The sequence below is a fragment of the Belonocnema kinseyi genome, chromosome 10 (genome assembly GCF_010883055.1).
Source record: "Belonocnema kinseyi isolate 2016_QV_RU_SX_M_011 chromosome 10, B_treatae_v1, whole genome shotgun sequence".
In the NCBI taxonomy this organism is placed as follows: Eukaryota; Metazoa; Arthropoda; class Insecta; order Hymenoptera; family Cynipidae; genus Belonocnema; species Belonocnema kinseyi.
In genome coordinates this window covers 66750877-66764711 of record NC_046666.1, presented here as the reverse complement: position 1 = coordinate 66764711, position 13835 = coordinate 66750877, and the positions used below count along the sequence as shown (strand labels likewise).

At 31.9% G+C, this 13835-nt stretch overlaps 1 protein-coding gene across 2 annotated transcripts in view; it reads left to right on the top strand.

Annotated features, from left to right (window-relative positions):
* The first annotated feature begins 1527 nt into the window (after positions 1–1527).
* LOC117181643 (protein PFC0760c-like) overlaps positions 1528–13835 on the top strand; it is a 235372-nt gene continuing 223064 nt past the window's right edge. For both annotated transcript variants that reach the window (XM_033374537.1, XM_033374538.1), the window contains exon 1: positions 1528–3646. In XM_033374537.1, the coding sequence (XP_033230428.1) occupies positions 2237–3646 (1410 nt within the window). In that variant the 5' untranslated portion in view covers positions 1528–2236. The remainder of the gene's footprint in view (positions 3647–13835) is intronic.

The window sequence follows — 13835 nt, the reverse complement described above, 5'->3', positions numbered from 1 at the left end:
TTAATATATAAAACGGAAGATTTTTCAATTGTTAAAATTTGCATTAGAAAATTCTTCAATATTAAAGATTTACATATCAGAATTCTTAAATTTTGGTGATTCTGAAGATTAAAAGTGAAGAATTTTCCATTTTAAATCTTCCAAATTGAAGAAATTTCACATGTAAATTATAAAAATCACCAAATTATGTATTTTAAAACCTAAGAATTGCATAATTTTTTATTGTAAATGAAATTTGTACCATTTTAGAAATTAACAATTAAAAATTCTTGAATTTTAAAAATATACATTTGAAAATTATTTAATTGTCCAGATTTGTATTTTAACGGTATTATGTAAGTATTTTGATCAACACCTTTTTTAATAGATTAATATAGAAGATAGACAATTGAAAATTATTCAATTTGAACGATTTGCAATTTTTAAGTCATACATTTGAATATTTATTATTTTAGCATGTTTATAGTTTAATATGATATAATTTTAAAACTTTTGTTTTGGATATATAGTTCAATTTTCAAGATTTACAATTAAAGACGCTACACTATTTTTATGAAACATGCGCGATGATGGCAGGAGGTCCATACCAATTTGTTACGGTTTTTTACATGGAGGAGAGAAGTGGTAACAATTGGTAAAAAATGTGTTTCCTAAAGTATGGATGGTCCCTAAGAAGTGACTGGACATTAGGGTGAACCAAAAATTCGATTTTAGTTTTTTGTTATTCGATACCTCCCAATTTGTTCGTTTCCAGGAAAAAGAAATTCCGTAATTTTTTTACAACATTAACCAGAAAATAATAACTTTTCACGCATGAACTTTAAGAAAACCGTTATTTTGCTTTTTCGGGTCATTTTGCGGGCACAATTCAAGGAGTTTTGGGGGGTCAAAATTAAAACTGCTTGGGTGGAACTTATTCTGTGAATATTTTTTAAGAGGTGACTAAACTTTAATTCACAAAAACTTTATCACAAGTATTTTTTTCGAGTGTTTCGTAAAGTGAGCTTTTCTCAGTTTAAATCCCATATTAATTCCTCAAGCCCGGTGGCACGGGTTAACGTTAACAAAAAATGACGCAATTTTTTCTTCCGAAAAACGAATAAATTGGGGAATTCATCACCAAAAATCGAATTTTTACAGGTAGAAATTTAAATCACCCTATTGTAGAACTTGATTAATTTTATGAAAAATTTATCAGCCATTAAAATCAGCGTACTTCTCTATAGTTTATCTAATCAGAATTTTGCAATGAAATAATTAGCGAAATCAAGTGCAGACTAGAAAAGATAAATGCGTTTCGTCTAGCGGCTTATCATCCTAGCCGGCGGGAATCTCAGATTGTCAGGCAGAGACAAATCGGGAATTTTCGGAAATCACCTGCTGACATAGGAAAATCTGTTGAGACGATGCATCAAGTTCATACCGCGATCGTCTGGCGGGGGGTCGTTATACTGTACGCATGCGCTCTGCGTTTTGCGTTCTCGTCGGCAGCGGTCGACGCAGGCTCAGTCGTCCGCGACATTCGGCACGCGATACGATTGGATGCTTGTCGGTAAAAGGACTGCGCGAAAACCCGGTGCCGGTACCACGCGTTTTTTCTCGAGAATTATTCACAGTTCCTTAAAGTTTCCAACCTCACCCCCAAAGCACACGGATACAATATTGCGATTTTAACAGAGTCATTCAGAAAGGAAACTTCTAGAGCTGTCAAAAATAAATTGTTAAAATAATTTTAAATCTGATGTTAAGAAAGGGTTGGAAAATTCAAGTCTGCTAAAAATCAGCCTCTGCGAAAAAAAGTCGCTCGGTGCGACCGAGCTGGTTGCATCGAACACGAAACTTAACTGCTTCTTCTCTTCCTCGCAAGTTCTCCCTATTAAGCACGTGGATTGTCAAACACGTGTTCGATCAAAGTTCCCGCGGTAATTTGTAATACATTTGTTCAATTTCCATTGTATTTAAGTGAGTTTAGAATAAACAAGTGAGAAAGTGTTTCTAAAAATAAAAAGGTGGCTTAAATGATCCGATCATTGATAGTAAATGATCGAAATAAGTGTCCCTCTTTTGTGAGAAAACCCCTTGCGTTCGCCATGTTCTCCTGAGAGGTGGTTTCGAATTAGTGTACACAGGTGGCAAAATCGGTATCAAGAATTGTTGAACGTTGAAACAAAGGATAGCAAGGGCTGGGATAATGTAACTGTGCGAATTGAAGTTCGTCAAGGCTAAGCTGACGAAGATGTCGAGAGAATCGAGGGTGGTTTTGGTACCAATGTTAGTTTTTTTGGCCCTGGGATTCCTAGTGGTCGAATGTAGGCATCATCAGGACAGTTCTGAGGTGGTGCATCGTCACAGGCACAGGCACGAACCATCATCGCGATGGCATCACAAGTACCCACCAAGAAGATTCTCCTCGTCCTCCTCCTGGAACGAGAATGAGAATGAAGACTACGAGGATGTAGAAGATGAGTCCGAGGAAGAATATGGTCTGGACACTTACGATAGAAGCTTCTCGTCCAAGAAGGCCCACCGGGGCAGGCTCGATTCCCGGCCTTCTAGGCCCTATTACCGTAGTACCCACCATGGTATCAAGTACGCCGAGAGGCACAGGAATTCCCGCTATGGTGGTACCAGGGAAAAGAATCACAAAATTCGTCCTAGCAGAGACAGGACGTATCACAAGGGACACTCCTTGGATTATGATGATGAGGAGGAAGTAGACTACTATAACGACTATGACAAATATAATCGTTATGAAGATGATAAGGATTATCTGAATGAGAGTGAAGAGTATTACAACAGGAAAAATGTTCGCAAGCACAGGCTTGATGATTATGAGAGTCAAGATTCCAAGGATCAGAGAGCTCATCAGGATTCGAGGCGGGACTGGAAGTCGAAAAACTCGATTCGTAAGGACGAGAGAAGAGATCGTAGGCGAAAATTCGGCACCAGTTATCGAGGTGTCTCAAAGAACAGGTTCCACGATGACTCTGATGAGGATGACGTCGATGAGGAATTAACAGGAAATGGTAGAAGAAAGTTCTTTAAAGAAAACGGCACTGGTTTGTTCGATTACGATGATGATCTAGATGATTTCTTTGATGAAGAAGAGAATGATGACAATGAAGAAACAAGATCTTCGAAGGACTATGAAAAGGAAGAGAAATCAGGAAATGATAACAGCGATGAGCTGGATAATGATTTTTACAAAAACGACGTCAAGCCTCCTCTGAAAACTTATGATGATATTATCAGAAGATTGACGTCTGAGGATCCAACAACCCCGAAGCCGACGGTTCGACGAGACTATAGAAATATAGAGATTGGAAAGTACCTTAAGCGTGACGCCTATGGTAACTTGAAATATGAATCAAAAAACCTTTCAAGATCTGACCTTGACCCTGTAACCATGACACCCTTTGCTGCTACCACTGCAAAATCTTTACTTGATAATATGGAATCAAATCCTCAGAAAGTATCCATTGCGGTAGAATTTTCCGATAATAAAAACAACGTTGAAAATAAAAAGAAAGTTATTCCGGAAGTTGTGGGTGCTCAGGTGAAAACAAAAAGTTTGGAACAGGACTACGAGTACGCTGATAACGAACAGGAGGATGATCCCAACGCGCAAGCAGAGAGCAATAATGCGGTGAGCACAAGTTTCAGTTTTTTTAATTCCCTTCAATTTTTTCTGCTTAACTGGCAAATGAAGAAAATATTATCTGAAAAAAAATTAATATTTCTTAGTTTTAACATCATGTTTGACTCTAAGTAACATAATATTGTTGTACTGAAAAAAAAGGATTACTGGTACCAAGTGAATTTTACTTGGCTGAAATAAGTGAAAGTCCTGTTTATTTTCAAAGAAACATTTATTAGAGGCAAATAAATACGACCTGTTCGTCGAAGGGAAATATTTTTTTGAATCAAAGAAATATTAAAGACAAAAAATATACATTTTATACCAAATGAATGATTCATTGTTCGAAATTAATATTTCTTTGAGATGGGGAAATATAAATTGAAGGAAAGAAATATATTTTAAGGTCAAGCAAATATTTTATAGGCTCAAAAATATCTCTTGATTCAAAAAAATATTTCTTTGGCCTAGACCATGCGCGAGTGCAATAAAGTACTGGATTTTTTTAACCTAAATTATAATTATCATTGTTATTAATATACATATTTAATTTAAGCAAATTATATAATTTTAAAACTTGATGATCCTCAAACAGACAAATTCGATGAAAAATCCACCCCCAGCAGGAATTGAACTTGGGTCCATCGAGTGTAAAGTCCACAACGTTGACCACGACGCTAACGTAACATGGAAATTTTAAGGCAGAAAACCGTATTTAAGCCTCTCCATGAATGCCAAAGAAATATTTCTTTAAATCAGAAACATGGATATTTAATTAAACAATATATTTCTTTAATCTAAAGAAGTATTCAAATGAAACAAATGACGCCAAATTGTTAATCTTATGACTTAAAAAAATGGTTGCTTCATTGGAATAAATGTTTATTTGTTATGAATAATTTAATTCTAGTAATCAAATGAAATATTTTCTTCCACTAAAGAAATAAGAATTTATGTAAACACAATACCTTTTTCATCTGAATAAATGCTCCATTGCTATAAATGCATGAGCCCTTTGTGACAAAAAAATATATACTGTAATTCAATTAATATTATTTTGAATTAAATTATTATTTCTTTGAGTAAAATAAACTTAAATTCTTGATTCATGTATGTAAAAATTATTAATTCAAACGTGTCCCGAATCAGTTCAAAGAATCGAACTCTTTGAATCAAATATATATTTCTTTGAAAGACAAATCACATTTCAACTAATCTAGACCTTTTGAATTAAGGAAATCATTTTCTTAAATGTAAGAAATATGTATTTCAATCAAGAAAATATAGCCAAAGAATTCATTTTTTAGATAAACAAAAGATATATGCCTGGTTTACATAAAAATTACTTCTGTTAAAGAATATTTTCTTGATGCTAAGAAATAGGATTCAAGTAAATGCATCTACTTGGTGCTAAGAATTATTTTTTTCAGTGTGCACCTGATTGTAAATGCATCATAAATGATTAGCAAGTTATTACTTTTGCTCTTTAGATTAAAATGATAAATTTTTAAAAGGGATATACAATTTGAAAATTTATATTTTCTAACGGTTTAATTAAGCTGGAAGTCATTTTTTAAGCTTCCAATCAGAAAATCGTAGCATTATCAAAGTTTTTAGAATGATTGAACTTTGAAGATTTACAACAATTGAAATTCTTCAATTTTAACATTAAGTGTCATTTAAAATTATGCAAAATCTGATCATATTTCCTGAAATCAAACAAAAAAGGAATTGAAATATCTTGAGAGCTTTTAAAATCCCTTAAAATCATTGATAACCTTGGAAATCCTATTAAATTCTTTAATATTTAAAATACTTTAAAATCTTTTAAAAGAACTTTATATTTTTATCAGCGCTAAAAAATTCCTTGGAATCTTTTAAAATATCCTTAAAGTCTTTAAAATCCATTAAAACCCCTTCAAATTCTTGAAATCCATTGGAATGATTTTAAAATCTTTTAAAATCTTTGAAATCTTTTCTAATCCATCAATTTTTGTGAATAAATTCTTCGAAATCCATTAGAATATTATAAAATCTGTTAAAATTAAGTGAAAATACACGAAATCCGATGATATTGATTGATCTAAAATTTTATACATCCTATGAAATCCTTTTAAATCTTCTGAAATTCAAGAAAATTCTTTAGAATCGTGTATTAACCGAAGTATTTGAAATTATCTGTAAATACTTATAATTTTTTATATCTACTGAAATCCGCTAAAAATTATCGAAAATCATGTCATGATTGGAGTTTTTTTAATCATTTTTATCATCGTCTCTCACTTTCAATCTGTCAAATTCTCTGAAGTCCCTTGAAATCTAAAAATACACTAATCGCTTTTAAATCTTGGAAATCTATTTAAAATTTCTTAAATCTTAGATGAAAATTTGTTTAGTGCCCCTTGAAATATTATAAAATGACATCAAATCTTTAAAATCCAGTAAACGTCATTGAAAAAACCTGAAATTTTAGGTATTCCCGTGATATTTCTCGAAATTCTGGAAATTTATTCAAATACCGTAAGATCTTTTAAAATCCCTTAAAACCATTGAAATCTCTTGAAATATTTTTAAATATTCCAAAACCTTATAGGTCCTTAAAGATTCTTCCAAACCTTAGGTATGTTAAGCTGACGTAACCACATCTTCGAATCGAGTTAAAACCTATCTCTTAATTAAGGGCTCATTTAATGCGAATTTAATGCCCTATTGCCAAATTTGATGCTCCATTTTTTTTTTAACCAGGGGTTATGCTAGCTTAACGTTAAGCTGGCGGAAACCCATGTGAAATAAATGTTAAATTGAGTTCTGTCATATCACATAATTAAGGGCTCATTTAATGCTTATTTAATGCCGATCGCCAAATTTAATGCTTCACTATTTTAAAAGAAACCGGGGGTTACGCTAGCTTAATGTTAAGCTGACGGAACCCCATGTGAAATAAACGTTCAATCAAATTTTATCCTATCACATAATTAAAGGCTCATTTAATGCTCTCTAAAACCACCAAAATTACTTTCCAAAGCCACCCCTAATACTGAAAAAACCACCCTTAATATAAATTATGCACAAATTGTAAATCTGACTATACTATAATTAAGGGCTCATTTAATGCCCCATTGCCAAATTTAATGATGCACTATTTTTTTTAAAACCGGGAGTTACGCTAGCTTAATATTAAGCTGACGCAACACCATGTGAAATAAACGTTGAATCGATTTTTATCCTATAACATAATTAAAGGCTCATTTAATGCTCTCCAAAACCACCAAAACTTACTTTCCAAAGCCACCCCTAACACTGAAAAAAGCACCCTTAATATAAATTATGCACAAATTGTAAATCTGACCATACTATAATTAAGGGCTCATTTAATGCTCATTTAATGCCCCATTGCCAAATTTATTGCTTCACTATTTTTTAAAAAAACTGGGGGTTACGCTAGCTTAATGTTAAGCTGACGGAACCCCATGTGAAATAAACGTTGAATCCAGTTTTATCCTATCACATAATTAAAGGCTCATTTAATGATGTCCAAAGCACCAAAAATTACTTCCCAAAAGCCACCCCTAATACTGAAAAACCACCCTTAATATAAATTATGCACAAATTGTAAATCTGACTATACTATAATTAAGGGCTCATTTAATGCTCATTTAAGGCCCCACTGCCAAATTTAATGCTTCACTATTTTTTTAAAGCACTGGGGTTTCCGCCAGCTTTACGTTAAGCTAGCGTAACCCCTGTTTTTTTAAATAATGCAGCATTAAATTTGGCAGTGGGGCATTAAATGAGCATTAAATGAGCCCTTAATTATAGTATGGGCAGATTTACAATTTGTTCATAATTTATATTAAGGGTGGTTTTTCAGTAATAGGGGTGGTTTTTCAGTAATAGGGGTGGCTTTTGGAAAATAATTTTTGGTGGTTTTGGAGCGCATTAAATGAGCCTTTAATTATGCGACAGGATAAAACTCGATTTAACGTTTATTTCACAAGGTGTTCCGTCAGCTTAATATTTAGCTAGTGTAACCCCCGGTTTTTTTTTAAATAGTGAAGCATTAAATTTGGCAATGGGGCATTAAATAAACATTTATTAAGCCCTTAATTATGTGATATGCCAGAACTCGATTTAACATTTATTTCACATGGGATTCCGCGTAAATCCTAGTTTTTTAAAAATAATGCAGCATTATATTTAGCAATAGGGCATTAAATTAGCATTAGCATTCCATTCGAAGATGTGGTTACGTCAGCTTAATATACCTCCAAATCTTCCGAAGTTCAAAGAAATTTTTTAAAGCTACATAAAATTTGTTTGAATTCCTTAAATTATTGAAATCCTTAGAAATCCTTCTAAATTTTGTTAATCTCTTGAAAATTCATTGGAATTCTCGGAAATACCCTAAAATATTTAAAATCCTTTAAAATTTTTGACATCTATTTAAAGTATTTGAGATTTTTTGAAATTTTAAAAATCCTTTGAAATCCCTCAATTCGTGTAAATAAATTCTTTAAAATACATGAAAATGTTATCAAATCTGTTGAAATATTATGAAATTGCATAAGACTTGATCCTGTGTAATTGATTAAAATCCCTCAGAATTACTGAATTTTCCAAAATCGTATAGAACTCCTGAAAAATCCTTTCACATATTTTTTAATCTTGGAAAACCTCATAAATCCCTTGGAATATTTTGCATTATCCTAAAATCTTATAAATTTTATGAAATCCTTTTAAATCCTTAGAAATTCAAGGAAGTTCTTCAATATCACATATTAACGGAAATATTTGAAATTATCTTTGAATCTTGAGAAGTTTTATATATTTTTTGAAATGTGCTAAAACTCACTTGAAATTATCTCATGAAAATCCCTTGAAATCTTCAACACTCTTGAAGCCCCGTGAAAGCATTACGAATTCTCTAAAGCTTCTAAATGCTTGAAAATCTTTCAAAATTCTTATGAAGTTTAGAAAAATCTTTTGCAATCCCATAAATGTTGCTTAATCTCTAAAAAGCCCTTGGAATCTTTCATAAAGTAACAAATCTCTTGATTAATTTTTGTACAATCCCTTGAAGATAGTAAAATCTTTAAAATCCTTCAAAATACCTTAAAACGTTTAAACGCTTTGAACATTTCTTTACAAAATTAAAATCGCTGAAAATTCTATGAATTGCCTTGAAAACTGATAAAATACTTTAAATTCCTTGAAATCTGGTCCCTTCTCTCAATCACGCCTGGATTCATTTCAAAATTATGAAGATTATAAAATCTCATGTCGACATAACTTGTAGAATCTCGAGAAATCATATTGTTATGATAATAATTTTCTATCATCAAGATGCAAAATGAAGAAATTTGATATTTTAATTCGTCCTTGCCTTGGTTTAATATAATTTTATAGAAATATCGAAAGCTTTGCTTTCAAAAAAAATATCAAAATATGCTATAATAAGGAGAAAGAGCATGATCCTATGGATTTATCAATAACGGAGGTGAGTCGCTAATCGGCTGACAGTTGCAATCGGGCTAAATCTGATTTATAACACCCGCAATCTTTCGATTTGTGGAACTGGGTATCTATGGATGGTAAATGCTCGCGGCCTTGACAATACGGCCGACGATTTAATGACTATAACTTGGAATGTCAGCTACCTGGTCGACACTTGTCACTTATAAAAGAAAATTCATATCGATAAAAAACTCTCGTCTTTGATATGTACCCTATCTTGTACTAAAAATGAGATAATCCTATAAAGTACATAATGTGCAGTGCTTCATAAAATAAACTAGAGGTATAAGAGGCTTACAATATATCAACTCTTACCAGTTTAATCAGAATTTACACGCACCGCGAATTGTACATACGATTTTTGCGTGAAGAACCAAAAAGTCACAACATTTTTCTATACGAAATTTCATTTTTTTATTTGAAGATGATTGTTTCCATTATATTAGAATGTTAATAAAAGGTGGCTACAAAACCCCAATTTCAAAATTCCCTGACTTTTCCTGACTAACTTTTAATTTTCCCTGGTAAGCATAAATGTGTCTTCCAAGAATAAAAACAATCTTACAACTAAGAGATCAATAATGTAAAAGCAAACAAATATTTCTAAATGTATATTAAACAATAAAATAGGTGCATAAATATAAAAAATAAAATTAATGTATAGACACCAATTATTTTTGTTTGTTGAATACAATATGAAATAATTACAATTTTCAGTCAAAATATATTGCATTTCCAACCAAATAGTTAAAGTGAAACCGAAAATGATTAATTTGTTACTAAAAGGGATAGATTTTCAAAAACGGGCTTTCAAGCTAAAAAGACGAATTTTTGAGAAAACAATTGAATGCTAAACCCGAAAAGAAGAATTTTAACAAAAAACTTAATGTTCAACAACAACAAAAAAAGATTTTTCAATTAAATAGTTCAATTATTGACACCAACAAATATTAATTTTTGACCTAACATTTGTATTTACAACCAAATAATTGAACTTTCGAATAAATTACGAATTTTCAACAAAATAGTTAAATCTTTAACCAAAGAAATGAATGTTTAACAAATTGGTCGAAGCTTAAACCAAACAGTCTTTTTTACCAAAACGGTGACTTTTTAAAACAGTGGTTCTATTTTCCATAAAATCGTCCAATCTTCAATCAAATAGTAGAATTTTCAAGCTTAAGAGATGAGTTCTGAACCATAAATATAATAAAAACAACGAATTTGCAACAAAATCGTTAAATCCTCAATCAATAAAATGATTTTTCAACAAAGTAGTTTAAGGGGAGATTCTGGTCATCCGTGCCTTTTTTTATTTTTAAAGAATTTTATTTCATAGTAAAAATAATGTGTCCCTTCCAATTTGTTTACAGTGTAAATTATAGAGGTTAAACTAATGAAAAAAATTTTTCTTTGTTTTTTATTGTATTTGTTTACAAAAAGGTGGCCTCAAAAATGTCCTCTTTTCCAGCTTCCGCTCTAATATTTCGGGAACGGTTGACCTAAAATCATAAAAATAAAAAATATTTATAATCTGTATAGTTTTGGCTATCGTGTGAACTACAATCAGAATTTTCTTTGAAAAACAAAACAGCGGACTTTTGAATTTTTCGACCTCATTTTTGCAAGTTGAGTTGTTTATAACTTTGTAAAATAACAATATTTGTTCATGATCGTAGGTCACACAATAGAGACACATTTGAAGAATGAGCTATCCAAATTTCAAGTCAATCGGTTCATTAGTTTCCAAATAAATTTGTTGAAGGGGTCAAAAAATGTAGTTTCGAGAAAGAAGTTAAACAAGTCAAATATTAGTCAAAAAGAATAAATTATTGCTTCTAGAAAATAACTCTGGGAATTGAGATATTTCCTTCTACCGTCAAATGCAAGAATTTCTTTAATACTAGAATTGAACCCTTTCTTATTAAGTCCTTTCCATGCAGAACAGAATATATTTTGCATAATGCAGTCGCTGCTATTGAAGTTGGAAAATAGTATATGTGCTTTGTGAGTACTTAGATCTCACACGAAGGTTTGCGTGATTCGATCAAAGTGATGCTTGACTTACCAATGAGACCAAGTTGAATCAACCTTGAAGAGGCAGATTGCGATCCAAGATAGACCCCTACTAGGATCCTTCCTAACGCTCGCTTCCAACCTTTGAGAGCAGTGACTTGGACTAAAGTTAACTTTTCTAAAAAAATTATAGGTTGGATCTAAAATACCTTCTAAGCATTCCCAGAAAAGGAGAAACGTAAGTCTACCAGTTATTTTCGCCCTTGAGCGCTTATTCGTACATGACACGTGAAAATGAAGTGCGAAACTGACAGGAAGAATCTGTGGTTCTAGTGTACATTCCTCGAATAGTCAAGGTAAAGTGGTCTCGTGGAAAGAACATTGAATAATGATTCGGCAATAAGCGGATTATTTTAGTCTCCGAAAAATTCCTTGAAAACTTAAAGGGCCTTTCAAAAACTATATCACAGTACCTTGGGGGGGGGGGGGGCAGGGTTTGTGACCATTGTTCCAGATCCGAAGCTCTAAGCCACCCTGAATTCGTGTATAGTGGACACGCAACCTTTGAAATCAGTGACTTGGACCAAAGTGACCTTTTTATGAAAAAAATGATATGTTGCATCTAAAATATAGTCTAATCCCAGGAAAGGGGCAATGTGAATGTACCAGTTATTTTCGCCCTTGCGTGGTTATTCGTACATGACACAAGAAAATCAGGTGCGTAACTGACATGAAGAATCTGTGGGTCGAGTTTCGGTTCTTAGAATTGCAGAGACAAAGTGGTCTCTGGGAAGGAACTTTTATTAATGATTCCAAAATCGGCGAATTATTTTAGTCTTTGAAAAACTCGTTAAAAATTTTAAGGTCATTCAAAAACTACATTACACTACCAGAAGTGGGGGGTAAACAGTTATTGTGACGATTTATGACGTATCGGAGGGAGAGGTCAACGCAGAATGTGACATCATTTACGGAAAACTTTAATGTGAATAAAAATTTTTTTAATGCTTGAAAAAATTAAACTCACTGTTTTTATTTTACAAATAAAGTATCTAAATACAAAGTGCGACGATGGTCGTGGGGGCTAAAGCGTAGGCTTTAGATCCACTCCTTCGGCGTGCGGGTTCGTTCGATTCCTGCCTCGCACTCTGGAAGAGTCTCGGCGGCCCATGCGGTGAACACTAGCCTAGTAAGGGAATTGTTCATCTCCGGAGAGTCCTGGGACCGGTACCTCTAGAGAAGAAGGTTTTCTCTAAGTACTTAAAGCTGGTTGCTCTTGGTGGTCCGGAACCCACCTTAAACTGTAGGTCTCCCTTCCACCACCAAGTAAGTGTGTGGGGGGTGTTTAATGGAATAGAGAAGAAGGTGCAAGAAAAATTTAAACCCTTAGGGGACATATAAGATGCTTCCATTCCAAGTATTATTTTGAAAATTTGTTGTTTTACGGTTCAAAATTAATTTTTTCAACTGAAGATTTAACTATTCGATTGTTGCTTAAGAACATTGATCGTTCTTAGTTAAAGATTCAACAATTTCGTTGAAAATTTATGTACTTTGTTGTAAACTCAACTTGCTTGGTACAAAAATCTTCTTCCTAATTGAAAGTTGAACTGCTTTGCTAAATATTAATTTTAACAGTAGAAGATCTAACTCTTTGATTTAAAATTAAACTATTTTGTGCGATTTTTTAAAAATCAATTTCAAAAATTGGAAATTTGACAGTTCTATTTTTGGTCAAAAATTGATTGTTTTCAGTTTAAAATTCAACTATTTTTTTGATTAAAAATTAATTTTAAAATTAAAAATTCAACTATTTAATTGAAGATTGATTTTTTTGTCGAAAATGTAGTTATTTTGTTTAAGACTCATCCATTCTGTTAGAACATAATTCTACTCATTTGAACATTCAACTGTTTTGTTGAGAATATGTCTTCTCGGGTTAAAAATTTAACTATTGTGGTAAAAAATTCAACTATTTGCTTGAAAATTATAATTTTTTTGTTTTGAAAATTCATATTTACGGGTTGAAAATTCAACTGCTTTGTAGAAAATTATGAACTATTACTTTTTTCATTAAAAACTCATCTCTTTGGTTGGAAATTTAATTATTTTGTTAAAAATGGATCTTTTTAAATTAAAAATTCAACTATTTGTGTAACAGTTTAAGTTTTTTGTTAAAAATTCATTTTTTTAATCCATCATTTTAGTTAGAAATTGAACTGTTCTGTTGAAAATTTATTATTTGGTTTAAAACTTAACTGTTTTTTTTTTAACATCCGCCTTTTTGATATAAGATTCATCCTTTTGTATGATTAATTCATCTATTTTGTTGAAAATTTGTATTTTTCGCTTGAATGTTAACTTGGTTGTAAATGCAACTGCTTTATTAATAATCAATTTTTTTGACTTCAGCAACTAGTTGGACCAAAGTTCATCTTTGTAGGTCGACAATGCATGCATGAGATTACAAATTCAACTATATTTCTGAAAATTTTATAATTTCGTTGAAAACTTAACTATTTTGTTAAAAAGTGATATTTTTGTTCATAAATTCAACTTCTTTGTTGATAATTCGTCTTTTTGGATTGAAAATTCATACTTTTTTGTACAAAATTTAACTGTCTTATTAAAAGATTGTACTGTTAGGTACAACATATGGTATCCAACC